Source organism: Zootermopsis nevadensis, unplaced genomic scaffold (genome assembly GCF_977971745.1).
Source record: "Zootermopsis nevadensis isolate Lab colony 2312 unplaced genomic scaffold, Znev_1.0 Znev_ptg000022l, whole genome shotgun sequence".
Classification (NCBI taxonomy): Eukaryota; Metazoa; Arthropoda; class Insecta; order Blattodea; family Termopsidae; genus Zootermopsis; species Zootermopsis nevadensis.
The window spans coordinates 12,139,591-12,154,563 of NW_028259154.1; the positions used below are offsets into that span (position 1 = coordinate 12,139,591).

General features: G+C 38.0%; 1 protein-coding gene across 1 annotated transcript in view; it reads left to right on the forward strand.

Annotated features, from left to right (window-relative positions):
• Positions 1-14,721, forward strand: part of LOC110837460 (uncharacterized) — a 29,922-nt gene extending 15,201 nt beyond the window's left edge. Inside the window, exon 2 of the mRNA XM_087353587.1 lies at positions 14,142-14,721. Within this exon, the coding sequence (XP_087209713.1) occupies positions 14,142-14,291 (150 nt within the window). The 3' untranslated portion in view covers positions 14,292-14,721. The remainder of the gene's footprint in view (positions 1-14,141) is intronic.
• The last annotated feature ends 252 nt before the right edge of the window (positions 14,722-14,973 follow it).

Consider the following 14,973-nt stretch of genomic DNA (forward strand, 5'->3'; position numbering starts at 1 on the left):
TTTTCTCTGTGTGACACATCACTGATTCACCCCGGCCGAGCGGTCCACGACTGCTATCGGGGGTTTGATTGATCACCGTAGCAATGTGGCGTGAAGTTTCGAAGTGGACCGACAGTATGGTTTGGAGGCACAGTTTAGAGCGACACTACGTAACCTGTAGGCTAATTGCCTACAGTTTAAGCCCACACTCCTTCGCATTAATACTTTTAGTGCCAACGAGGATACTCGTTGGATAAACGCGACGATGTGTAACCCATGTGCTATATGCTAGTGCCTATAGAATATAAAATCTATATCTCATAAAGTTGAGATAACACGCCAATTGGACGGGCAGAGAAATGGTTCGAAAAAAATGTTCGAGTGAACGATGGTTTGTTAGATTTCAGGTTTTTACGGCAGTGAGTCCGAAGACAGCTGCCTTTCGGGTTGTTGCACCGTGTAGCCTTGTAGACGTTTACCGACGTATCAGAGGTGCTTGCTGCAGCTATTATCAGGGCCATCGCTCTGATAATAGTATCTACCAGATTATAAGGGGCAACATTCCAGAAGACAGTCATTTTCGAAAAATATTTTATTGTACATGAGAGAATTTGGTGTTTTCCGTGAGGTACTTAAAATATATTCATGTATCTGTCAAATATTAATAATGTCGAAAAGTGTTTCATATTAAAGCTGTAGATCCTAATGGTATCTCTTATTTTATGCTAAGAATCAGTGTTTTGTCTGATATGCCGTTTCTTAGAGAAAGGTTTGATTAGATCTTTACGTGAAAAAGGAGTTGTTATGTTCTGCCGCTACGGACTAAAACTCGCTCGACAGTGAAGACACCATCTTGCCTAAATATAAAATGCAATTGAAATCGGAAATGAAATGTGAGGGCGGACAGGCGTACATTCATTTTGTGCTCGGTTCAAAATAATGTCCTTGCAGCCTTCTGTAAGGAACACTGTCCCCAGTGATTGCTACAGAAATTTCAATCTCTTTGATTGCCTTTCGAGTATCTTTTTTCTCTATTTTACAGACGTGGGTAGACAAAAACGTGGTTTAACTAATTGCTTGATTTGAATTGGATTTATTAGTCCCTCTTCGTGGTTTATTGCTATAAAAGTGCCCTATTCTCACCTTCACCTGTTCCACGCATGAATCATGAACTACGCTCTTTTATTCTGAGCCCCCAACCGATTCTGTCCATCGAAGTAACACTCTGCTTTCAGGAATCAATTGTTTCTCTAAAAAAAAGAGAACAAGAGAAGGTGCGTTGGGGTGTGGTGGTGGGGGTGTGGTCATTGTGATGGAACGAGATGGAAGGGGTTTGGAAGGAGGGGGGACAATAAATGGACTGATACTTCTAGTTCTAAAACATTTTTTAAATCCTCACACCCTTCTGTTGTGATTTGACCACGCCCTGCTACGTGTGGAGCAGTAATTCAGTTCCGAATCATCAACTCTCTCTCTCTCTCTCTCTCTCTCTGATAAAAATACTTTTTGTTTGAGGGTTGTTCACATGTGGGTGTTGTGAAGAGCTTTTAAGTCATACCAGTTGCTAAGAGAATAATTTATACGTTAATTAACATTTAGGACAAATCTGTCCTGATCTAACTCTGTCTCATTCATGGCCGTTCAATGTATCCTTAATTTGGTTTACGTTTCATCTTTCAAATCTCCACTGAAACTTTTACGCCATCCACAGACTTTTATAAGCTACGAGGTATAAGTCGCCAGTTGTGAGACCCCTTTCAGACGTTTAAGTACCAACTCCATTTTCGGCTATAGTTTAATTATATTTTTATGATGAATGTATCGCTGGTGTTATGGAAAAAGTGTCTATGTAACGAAAAAACAAATTCTCACAAATAACATTTATTAATTTTTGTTTTATATGAATACAATTTTACAATTTACGCATGTATTTAAGGCTGAGCTGATAATTTAGTAAAATTACATTTAATACGTAATATAAACTGTGAATTTTCAATTATACTTCTGTTATAAGTTTTGGATTTACAATAGAACACCCAATTATGCATGGAGTGGATTATCCTCGACCCCAGATTGTCTGTAATATGTAACTGTATTTGCCTTAACTACTCACAACATTGAGTGTAGCTCATATCATCGCCCGCGCTTAAAGTTACAATAAACAGCTTATATTAAGGACTTTGTGATAAAACCATTTTATGAAGGAATGTTTAATGTTTTTTATAAACACTTTGCATAGCGACTAGTATATTTTCAAGGACAAATATATTACATTCCTGTTTTTATTAAATAGATGATGGTAATTCTAATAAAATATAATTTGCATTGACTTTCTTTTTGAAATATCCGCGCCTCTGCTTACCCAAATGTCACGGACAATAGGCGCGCTCTACTGTTTATATCTTTGCCTTGGAGTCCTTGATATTTGTAACCGTGCTTCTACATCTGATTTTTTTATATTAATCTTTGTGCAGTCTTCAGATGTATTAAAATGTTTATTTCAGATACGATATTTTGTCTTTGTATTTCTTTCTCGTCTCTCAAATCTCATTGTCGTATGTCAAGTGTTGGGCTCACACTATTGAATAAAATTGTATTATATTTATTTTACTGCTGTAATTTTTTAATGTACAGTGTACTCTTTTACTTACGTTTCTATTCAATTATTTTATGATGCTGTATCAAATACTATTGACGGTCGACTGAGGTGTCATAGCTCTATAAGTTGATTACGAATAGTGAGTCGGAAAATATGGAAAAAGGAACACTCAAACGTATCTTGAAATATTGTCTTATCATTCGACTGGATACATTGAATAAGACTTCCAGGAACCGGGGTTTATTGAAATGGGGGAATTTACCAGCGAGAGCACAATGACATTGGCCTAGAGAACAAGATCTGCTGAACTCAGCTCCGGTATCAGGAGTCTCGATTTCTGGCTCTGAACTGGACTGGGTTCTGTTACTGTCGGTGGCAGGAATTTTTCTTTCTTCTACCACATCCAGACCGGATCTGGGCCCATGTATACAGCCTCCTGGAGAATTGCATGAAAAATTATTTGTAAAATATTTGTGCATGGGAGGAACGAAATAAGTGGAAAATTTAAAATGTTACACGTCAATAAATGTTGATTTATGTATGCAACCCAAAAAAGTGATGAAATAATAATAATGGCGACTAAGATGAAATAAAGATATAGTTTGTATAGAAAGGTTAAAAAATGTACACAAAGTTTTAGTGGTCAGAAACAGTCACTTGGGAAACAAGAAGAAAATGAAATTTGAAGATGGCAGGTGGCTAGAATTGGTTCAGGGTCGTGTTCACTACTACATATTTTAGCGGTGTTGAACTTCACAACTTACTGTCTTTATTTAAAGTTTTTATTTATATTCGCTAGTTTTATGTCGAAATATTTGTTATGTAATACTTCAAAACATAAATATTGAGAACACAATACACTTTATTTTACATATCACCTAACAGTATTCGCACAGCAGTAAAACGTCAAAACCGCGTGTAACGAGAGACACGCAGTAGCGTTGCGATGATTCTCCGCGTCACCACGTTCAAAGTTCTCATTCTGTCAGCCATCGCATTCACAGCTGTTTTCTACGTGACACAGAATGCCTGGACGTGAAGCTAATTAATATTGTATTCTGGCAGATATTTACCTACTTTTCAGAGGTTCTTGTTGCCTCCATCATCAGGGCGACGAGAGACAGTAGGAACCTCTGAAATGTCGGTAAAATTGTACCAGACAACAAGGTGCAACATCCCAGCAGATAACCATCTTCTTACTCACCGCCTTGAGAACCTTACATCACTCCTAGTCTTCTATTGAGCACGAATGGATTTTTTTTCTCTGGCTTTCGGTGATATTTTTTACATGCCGAATTTCATGAATAATAGTCATCTAGTTATTAAATTAATGAATTGAAACTCATGGATATATTGATACAATATTTTCAGTAAGCTGTGGAGTGGCAAATATAACTCGTACCTCGTGGGAGATAACTTGAAAGAAGTCACTGCTTCTGTCTTGTTCGTATGAAACGCGGAATGTCAAGGCGGTTTTCTGAAGTAGGTTAAGGCCGTCTTAAAACCCAGCCTCACCCAGTGAACACGACGTACTTTACCGGAAATTTAGAGTGGATGTGAACCAGGCTTGTACATACTTCACAGCCATAATATGAACCCAGAAACGTTCGCCTGGAACTGCGGATTAAATGTAAATGAGTACCACCCCCCGCAATTTGAAGGGGTCTAGCACCCTCCAGTGTCTCTAGTGCTTCGTGCTGTTCGCTGGAAAGAGGCGAATGTTTCTAGAGAGAGAGTAATTTGTTAGAATATTGAAGTGTCAGAGGTTTAAGACGACAATTTGTAACATTCTTTTGAAACTATTAATTTAAGAATATTAGAGTCGGGGTGAGACACTGCCACTTGGTTTGAATAAATGCGTTCACTGGCGCTGTATGCTTGCTATATTTCTTTTGCCTTTCTCTTTATTTTTCTCTCCTCTCCTTTTTATTCCTTCTTCTATGCCTAGCTTTCTTCTTTCTTATTTTTCCTTTTCTTATCGCCCTCCTTCGTTACTTTCTGTTTTACTGTCCGCCCTTTAGTCTCTTTTCATTGCTAGTATCTTTTCTTTTTCTCTACCATAATTTACAGGCTTTAAGTACTTAAAAACGGATTGGAACATGCAGTGCGCTGTAAAGGCGCGATAAAGACTGCATCATCTTTAATGTCTTCTCCGGAAAACGCCGACATCGCTCGTATGAGTACAAACCACGGCCCGACAATAGTTTGCACGTAATTCTGACTCCGCTTCCAAACTTTTTAAGTCTTTTTGTGCAAAATATGTTTCATTTACTTTTTGTACATTTTCTGGTATTTATTTACTTTTGGTTTATAGAGGTTAACTCTAAGAATCACACAACCTTTTCCAAAAAGGCTGTGTTAAGTGCTAAATAAAGCCCTTATCTTGTAAGTTTTGAATCTACGTGACCTAATTACATTTTACCCTGAAACGACACCTGCATGTCTAATTAGCACTGTGATTCCTGTCATGAAATTAGTTTTCAAGCCGGAGTAAGAATATTTTATAGCGGAAGACCCACGGTAAAGTCGACCTTAATGTACATATTGGCTGTATATATTTCAAAGCTTAATTTCAAAGTCATCCGCAATGGCTACCTAAGTTGCATTCCGACCTTGTTCTACAATAAAGAGGGAAAACTTGGCTTAGTGCATAAAACGATCTGTCTACCGCCATTACATCGCTGCGAAACCGTGACGGTTTAATGCATATAGAGATCTCTTTGCGACAGGGATACCAATTATTATCAGTTTAGTTTGATATACTATATATGTTTAAATAAGTGGGTAATGGAATAAATTAAATTATTTAATGTCTATAAATAGATGAAGCAAAATGTCAAGTTCATAGAATGTATTAAAGATTCGAGCTCAGATAAGCGTATGCAAGAAGATTTGAGATACTGTTCTGACATTTGACTGTAGAACTAGGGAATACATCATAAAACACTCCGGGCTTATATCTGAACCTAGGACTTCCAGAATGCGAAACAGGAGTTGATAGATGTTACTTTAATTTTCACGTTATTATATATTACGACTTCCTGTTATGATATTTTTATAAATTATCAAACCCTATTAGTTAAATTGTTTCTAATAATTCTAATGCTGATTCCAGTCTTCGCTTACAAATCGTCATATAAGCCCTCATTCCCATTCTGTGTGATAACCGTAAAAATGACTCTAACAACGTCTACTGCAACGGTATTCAGATCAGAACACGACGATCCGAAAACTGGATCCGTTAGGAAGAGCTGACCTCAATAACTGAACCGTCATTCCAGAAAACCAGCAGATCTTAACACAAATTGTTACATGCCGTCCTCAGAAAGTTTTAGAATTGATAATCACGAATGTTCTTGCACATTTGCAGAGCACATAGCACACGTGTTATAGTTGAGAATATGTTTATGGAATTTTATTCGGAGCAAACGAAGGAAAGTGACGACAAAGGAACGAAGACAATATTAAAATGGATCTTAAAACAATACGAGGATTTGATTGGATTGATCTGACCCAGGATAGAGAGCTGTATCAGGCTCTTGTGAACACGTTAATGACATTTCGGTTTTCATAAAAGACGGGAAATTTCTTGAACCGATAACCCTCGTGGTTTCCCAAGAAAGACTATGTTACATGGAGCTAATTATAAGAATTACATTGGGTTTACTTTAGACCCGATTTCAAATAATAAACTCGTTTTGTTTAAGTGTACTGATCATCTTTCTTGAAGTCTAGAGGTTTGAATATCAGCTAAGACACCGACTTCTGTCCTGAGTGAGATGTTTCGTGGTTTTATCTATCCTTACAGGAAAACCTGACGTAAATTGAAATAGGGTACGACTGCTTTATTCAACACTATTCGTCATTCATTTAGCTTGCTGTTCGACGCTATAAACCTATGGACATAAACGATCATCGTTAAATAACTCATAAATCATCTTAACTATAATGAATTCTTCTCGGGCTGCCAACAGTTCCAGGTGGCTTAATAGACAAAACACCAACGTTTCGAGAACCATCTTCGCCCTCGTCCTCAGGGTAATCTGAGGACGAGGACCTCACACGGCTGGTAGCCGAGAAGTTTTAATTATACTTAGTCGGCGTGAAATCTTCAGATCATACATCTTAACCATCTTATCAGTTGCAATCGAAATAAAAATAACCTATTCTATTTTGGAATGTACACGAGATATGCGACAGACAGCTGGACAGGAGAAACGGATTGTTTTATAAGCTTTTCATATGATTTAACAGTGTTATAAAAGCCAGTACAAATGTTTCATTCCTACCCTGTTCTGTTAGTGACATTTTTGCTTCATCCCTCTGGTGGATTATATACAGAATATCTTCTTTCGTTCGCCGGATGAACAGTTTCCTTGTTCGTCTCTATTATCTTCTAGAACAATACGCTCCAGGCAGCCGAGGTGGATATTGTTGCAATTGAATGCAAACGTCCGCTGAACTGGGCGGACAGACTCGCAGTCAAAGCGAAGAAACTTTCCAGTAATCTGCGCTGGAGTTATCGTGCGATAATGCAGTCTTGAAAGTCAAGCTTAGTTGTCGTATTTGCTTGATTATTCTTATATGAGGTGGTCCAGATATTCGGAATAAGGAAATGAAAGAGCGGTGGAAACTTCGGTGTAGGTAGGAGGATGATATTAAAACGGATCTTAAAAGAAATATAATGAGTCAATTTATCTGGCTTAGGATACAGCCAATTGGTGGGATCTTGTAAATACGATAGCCATAAAGGTTAATAAGATTTAATTTCTGGAGAGATATTAATCGTAGTCAATTCAAATTAATTTACTGTAAATGCCACTGCTTTGAATGCAGTGTAATAGAAAATAAATGTAATATTTTTGACTTTATTAAGTTAGTGGCCGTTGATGTAGAAAATTTGTGTGAGGTTATAATTTAAATACATCGTTTTTGAAGTAAAATACCTTAAATTTGGAAATAAACACATGCAGAGTTTGACGTGAGAAATATTTTCCAAAGTGACTTAGAAAAACGAAAGGACGTGGCAGTATCATAATAAAACAGGTCCACGGAAAATGCTCTATGGACTTTCATAATATCTGAGGTTTAGCGTCGGAATTTTTTGGACACGGTGATGAACTTCCGAAATCTATAACGCCAGTATATTTCTTGAAGAGCGTCTGTAGGAATATTTCGTTATGCATTTGTTTTGTTATTTATGGAAGAAATTATTTCTGACGACTGTTAATAGAATATGTTGTTGTGATGTGGCGTGGACTAAACTGGCTCCAGGCAAGGTTTATCGGCTAACTGCGGCTTCCACAACAAATTTCTTGATCATCTGCTCAATGAAGAACCTAACGTTGTAAGTGGATACCTTCCTAATTAGATAATTATTTCCGTAACGCTTTATCTATATTCCTTGCACGAATTAGTCTTTGGGTGTGACTAAACTTGAGTCAGGAAGAAGGAAGGAAATCATCAGGCAGTGCATTCAAGAAAGAAAAACTTCAGTCCCTATTAAACGTAAAGTAATGACGTGGTTTACCTCAGACAATAAATCGACTGACAAAAGGCTGGAAGACCTTGGTTCGGTTCGCGGTAGGAACAGTCACATCTTCCTTCAAGGACACGTTTAGACCTGCTTTGGGGCCCAACCAGTTTCATATTTATATTTACCGGGGTGGGGGGCTATGGATACATTTTCGAATCGTAAAAATGAACATTCGCCTCTATGCAGCGCCGAGATTCACATGAAGTTACACCTTCACGGCATGGCGCTTAAGAACATAGGCATTTCTGACTTATTTTAATTAGGTAACTTATTCTCTTCAGGAATTTTATGCGATAAAATTTTAGTTAAAATATATTCATCAGGAGACAGGTTAGATTGTGCTGTACTGGACCTGGGGGGGGGGGGGGTATTTAGCGGTGTTGAGCCCACGGGTTCTCTTAGCTATACCGAGTGTCTGTTACGTAAAGTAATTATCTCCGTTAAGTTTATGTAAGACGAAAATTTACCTGGGCAAGGAGAAAAATGAAGCCAGCAAAGTCTGCCTGCCTCTCAGGGTTCACAGATTGGGCCTCTTGCCAAGATGCTTGCAAGATGCGAACTACTAGTTTTTCGACCATAGCTCTTTGTGTAGAAGAACAATGTCTGTCGGGTAAATTTGGAGGCAAATCGAGATATTTACTACGGATGTTGGTAGTATTGTAACTTTCATCCACCCCTTTCTTTTTCTTACAGACTGTCCGTTACATCTTTACCACTTACGTACAATACTCCGTCATTAAACAATACTTGTCTGTTTGCTTTGGCGACCTGTAAGATATTTCTTGACCTGAATTTCTGTATAAAGTACGTACAGCCACTGGAAGTTTGTCTTAAATTTTTATAACCCACTGGTAACTTTATGCACCTTCTAATTTTTCAATAACTCTGCATTGTGTATTTGTGGACTTCGTGTGATACTTGCTGTAAACGGATTGTTTACTTGAACAACATTCACAACGTGATCTTTGTAATGATGAAGTCTGGTGTTTTCTTTGCGGTAAGGACTGAATTTGTAAGTATTATTCAGACGAATATCGGTTTTAAAGGCCGCCAGGATATTCCGCCCAAAACGATCAAGACGGAAGTTTGACTCCAACTCCAGGAATGTAGATAGCTTTATACTTTTCATCGAAATGAGGAACTCAGACACGACATTCATAAGTAGAATAAGAAAAGGCGCAAGAGGACAAGAACAGGAATTCGACATCAATACAGCCGGAGCAGTTGAAAGACCGGCGTTTTATAATCGAAGAATTGGTTAATTTATCGTCACAATTAATGTATTAATATTAATAGCAAAATCAATAATTTAAGATATTACGATATTTTGGAGGCCAATTTTTACCTTACAGGATTAAAATTTTTAAAATACAAGAATAAGAAAAATAGGAAAGGAGAAAGCACGTGATCTAGAAGCACCTCGGTTCTGATGGTGATGTGTGTGTGTGTGTGTGTGTGTGTGTGTGTGGAGTGATCTTTAAGTTAAAAGCCCATTCGCATTCAGATTTGCGGTGAAGGTGCGTTGCGTTTAAAACGTTGAACCAAGGCAAGATCCTCCGCGTCTTGTAGGATTTGCTGCAGTTTGATACCGCGAGGACGTTACATCAAGACGTGCTTTGCCTTCAGAAGGTCGGGGTTTTGGACCGAACCTCAATTTGTCGAAAGGAGCGTGGCTCTTAAATGGTAAAATGAAAAACAAGATCCTCAGCGGCTTCGTCGTTTCTTAGGCTGTAAAGTGACATGCATCGGAGTTTGTAAATTTCATAACTTATTTTATTACGGATACATCTTTCCATTCCAAGCAGCGGCAACAATTTTTTTTAAAAAATAAATATTTACTTATCAATTCTGGAGCGTTGTAGGCCTCTTTACAAGGTTAGCAAGATATTCGGATATTTTTAATATATTACGTCACTTCAAGCTCAGTCCCTCAGAAGGAGGTTTTTCTTCTGCAGAAACACTGACTTGTTTAACAAGGATTATGTTTTGCTCTATGACATATTTCACCGTCTTAGTACATTTATTATTGTGAAACTCTTCCTTTGCTCAAATTATTTTGTTCTTAAGGGTATTATGATATTTGGACACTGTTGCAGTATTATCTGTGGTTATTAATTATTTTGCTATTTAACTTTGTCTTTTATAACCTGTTTTCTTTTCACTGCTTGTCTGTAATTGACTTTCTTCCTGTTGTTGAGGACTTTAAAAGATACATTGAAATGTATTTTAATGTCTGTTATCAGGTACTGAGGACTACATTCCAGCAGGTTATATATAAATGTAGAATTGATTTTACCATCGCTAGCCTACTTTCCTGATTACTAATTTTGTTTCAGAACTCAGCTGCAAATTTCTGTTCATATACACTAGCTGTTAGACTGTATGCGGAGAATCAGCTTCAGTCAATATATACTGAATAATCAAAGTCGTATATGTTGTATGTCGTTATCTTTTAGAAACCAAATTTTATGTTTTATTGAAAATTAGTTTAATTTTCTTTAACACACCTAATAAGTAAGCAATAATTCTGTCGCCTTTAAATGACACGAAATAACTATATAAAGAATTGCTTCTTTAATTAAAATGGTAGGAAAATGAATTTAATATTTGTCAGATTACCTGGACCTGCAAATAGCGACGAATCTGAAAAGAAAATACATAACAAGGGTGGGAGAAAGCGAACACGGTTGTAGAGGTGTACTCTGCAGAACACACGCAGGTTCCAAAGGCGTTCTTTATGTCATGTTCGTTAGGTGTATAAATTACATGATATTCACATTGGCGTTTATTAAGTCTGCTGGGTACAGTTTACAATGTTGAGCATGGTTTTTCCTGGTCTTGTGTCTACTTCTCAACCAAATAATTCACATGGCCACTGCCAGATGGCAGCCCAGACACTTCATATGACCATTGATAGATGGCAGCACGATATTTTCGACAGACATTCGACAGGTGTTTTCGCTTACGGCAGAGCGTAAAGAACGTCGAAAAAGAAAGGCTTATAGAGGTGAATAAGTGCGGAAGATTAAAGGCGGAGGGTGGAAAGACGGGAGAAAATTAAGGAAGGTGTATAAGGCAAGTAGTGGATTAGCGTGTTTGGAAGATGTAAAAGAAAGTTGAGAGGTAAATAGAGAACTTGGAAGAAAACAGGTAGGAAAGAAAGAATGATAAAGACGGGTCGGATAGGTTAGGCGTGATGAGCGAGAGTGGCGGAAGAAAAGAAAGAGGAATGAAGGGATGTAATAAGGTAATTGGGGGAGAGTGGATAGTTAGGAAAGAAGGAAACGCGCGAAAATTGTGAACGTACATTTCGCCTAAAGAGTGAATGTCGTATCTCATTTGCTTGTGCGTCTGATACGCGTCATGAAGTGCTCCTACCCCTACTTCCCCTTACTGTGTTCAAAATGAATGCATCGGGTTTTATAAGGCAGGGAGGATCCCGGAGTGGCGAGTTGAATAGAATTTGCAAGCCACGTCGAGTTGAAGTGTGTGTGTTCTTGACCGCTTTCAGCTGCTTGCTAAGATAAGGTCGGGGTCACAATGAAACTCATCCGACCCAACTCTGGCAGTTAATTTATCACTGGATCCCAGGCGACTTGGAGCAAACTTTGGAAATTTGACTCTTCCGAGTAACAGATGATCAAAAATACATTCACAACAAACGTCAAGGTGGCTGAAGGGAACTGATATAATTCGCTCTTCGTGTTGCTTGCTGTCAGTTCTTCCGTCAGAGCACTAGGATATAAAGATGACGATCGCCCTGATGATGGAGGCAGCAGGCACCTCTAAGCTTGTCTAACTGGTTTTTGTAAAGTCATTTGAACCCCTTACTGAGAGCTTAAATTTAATAATAGGTTATGCCAACAATTGTTTTGTAGGTGCTCTGTATAAATTCGTAGAATTTGGCCGACGTTTCAGAGGTGCATACTACCTCCATAATCAGGGCGACGAGCACCTTTGAAACGTTGACAAACTTTTACGAGTTTATGCGGAGCAATATTCCTGACATACCGCTTTGATTACCTGAAATCTGACAATGATAGTTTTAAGATGTGGACACGAGAGTTATCGACGTTAGACATCGAAATGAAGACGATGTATAGTCTTGACATTAACATTAGAGGGAGATAAGTGGCCAGCTTCACGCTCTAGCCACTTTATCTCTGGGGAAAATAGCAGCCGTAATTAGTTGGGTAGAGAGGTTGTGTGGCCACCAGAGGCGATCCAAACTTTGATGTGAAAGAGAACAATTTCTTCCCTTGCCGGAAATCGAATCCCATTCGTTCGGTCTGCGGCAGTCACATTATCGACGTGGGCACCGAGGTAATGACACTTGTGTGTTTTTCAAAGGCTCCAAGTCTGGTTTTGCGAGTGGAAGGATGTTGTGAAATTTGCAGACCCTGTTTTCCCTCTCTCTCTCTCCCTCTGTGTATTCTCTGCGTCTTCCCTGAGCCTCTTCCCTTTCTGACTGTTCTGCTACACATGACAGCAAACACCAACGACCAAAACACTCCCCTCCCCTGACCCATCCTCTTTGATGCTGACGCTGTGATGTGTTGAGCTGAGCTGATAATTATGACAAGGACAGATGCTGTTTTGTACACAATTTATTATCTTGGTCACAATGTCCGATAATCTTCATCCTGCAAAATAAATTACCAATCCATTCAGTTCTTCGGCTGTCATCTAAATTACTAGGAAACAAAAACACTGCTGACCTTGAGTCATGAGTTATTGGCAGTGATCAATAACTCTGAAATAAATTTACAATTTCATAATAATATTGTCTGCCCTGTTAGTGCCACTATATTAAATACAATATTTTATACCAGTTATGTATTTGCACAAAGAGTATGAATTACTGTGGCGAGTTGCCCTCTTATTTGTTTTCATACTTTGTAAGAGATTTTCATTAAAGTAGCTTCTTATATTTTGGTTATAATCGTTTCGACATAACCTCACATATTTCATCGTAAATAGTTGTTCTTACAAAAACTTAAGGCATGACACAAAGTTCTGTAGCTTTGATTAGTAAATTTGGTGTTATGACGTGGATAAGACATGCCAATATCGCGGACTTATTCATTGTTCTATGCATTCCGACCAAGTTCTCGAATTACACACTATATGCGGTCCAAATCGACCCAAATTCAATAAATTGTAAGATTTGAGGTTTTCACAACGGTGAGTATGAAGATTTCTGTCTTCTGGGTTGTTGCACTGTGTAGTCTGGTCGATGTTTACCAACGTTTCAGAGGTCATACTGCCTCCGTGATCATGGTGCAACAATCCAGAAGACAGAAATCTTCAATAAATTGTAAGTTTGAAATTTACTTTAAGTAACTGTGGACCGATGTTTTACATTGCACTTAGAGTGGAAATATGTTTGAATGAAATTAGGATTTGTATGTGCTTTTGGGAATAAAGAAGAACGGAAAATATGTGTTAAACTTAAGCTACATTTACTGAAAGTAAGCGGTTGTGTTTTTACCCACCCATATGTTGACCCCCGGAATAATCACGTTTTTTTAAGCAGCCCTCGTTGGACACCGAGTTTGATAAGCCTGGTGCAGAGTGTATTTAACGAAACACAAGCTAATTAATACATTTCTTTATTCTTGAGTAGCTCTGCGAACATTTTTATATATTGCTCCAATTTGATAATTTCTACATTATTATAATCTCAAGTTTTGGCTAATTGGACTCAATAAGAGTAGTTGTGCTCAGTATGTATTTTATATGTCAATTATACTGAACATTGTGTTAAATTTTGGCATAATTTCGAGGTTACAATGTTCTATGTAGTGCGGAAGACAGAACGAAAGAATTATTATCACAGTTCTAGCTGTCACGAGCACACACCCTTGTCTTTATGTGCCGTGTTCTTATTGAGTTTGGATTGACAGGAAAAACGTCAAAAGAGAATACGTAGGTGATATTTCAGTTTCTGAAGGCGGCGAATTTGAAGAAAATTTGTTCTGGAATGTTGCTCCGTAGAGTCTTCTAGAAGTTTACCGAATTTTCCAGGTTGAAGACGATCTCCCTGATAATGGAAGCAGCAAGCACCTCATAAACATCTGTAAGCATCTACCAGACAACACATCACATAATTCCAGAAGACAAATTGTAAGAGATGGCGTTTGTGATCTCTCCACCTTATACTGTGAATCAAGATAGTTACGGAGTCTGTGTTAAAGGAAAGATCTGTGAACCGATAGATTATTATGAGAAGCACAGCTTAGATCAGCGTGGTCCAATTGGCGGCCCGCGACCACTTGTAATACGGCCCGCGAAAGTGTTTGTTAATTTATTACTAGTTAGTACAAACCCATTTTTTTCGAAGTTGATATTCCGTCACTGGTAAAAGAACATTCTGCTCAGTGCTCTCAGTAAAGCCATTGACTTTAAAAGCATAAGATGTACGTTCTGCTTGAATAAATTTTTATTGTATCAGATATAAGCTGTTAAATTAGCCGAGTTAAAATAATTTATGTAAGTTTTCCAGGTAAATTATGAGAGATAGAAGCTGTTGCAGGAGCAAATTTAAGACAATATACAACTCTACAGTAGTTTGTGTACATTTAAATAAAATTTATATTTCAGTATATGCAATCGTAATTTGTCATTTCTGAATAAGTATCATTAAAGTTAACGACAATGCAAAAGTAGTGACCGTAGGGGTTTTTTGACCCTTGGGTCCAACAGGAAAAGTATTCTGGCCCAAATGATGAAAAATGTTGGACCCCCCTGGCGTAGGTAGTAGCAGTTTGTGTGACACAGAAGATCTAAACTAATATCAAAACAACTCACAAGAAACTAAGCTCAGTGTTGTCAGTTAGATTTGTTATGTTCTTAATCC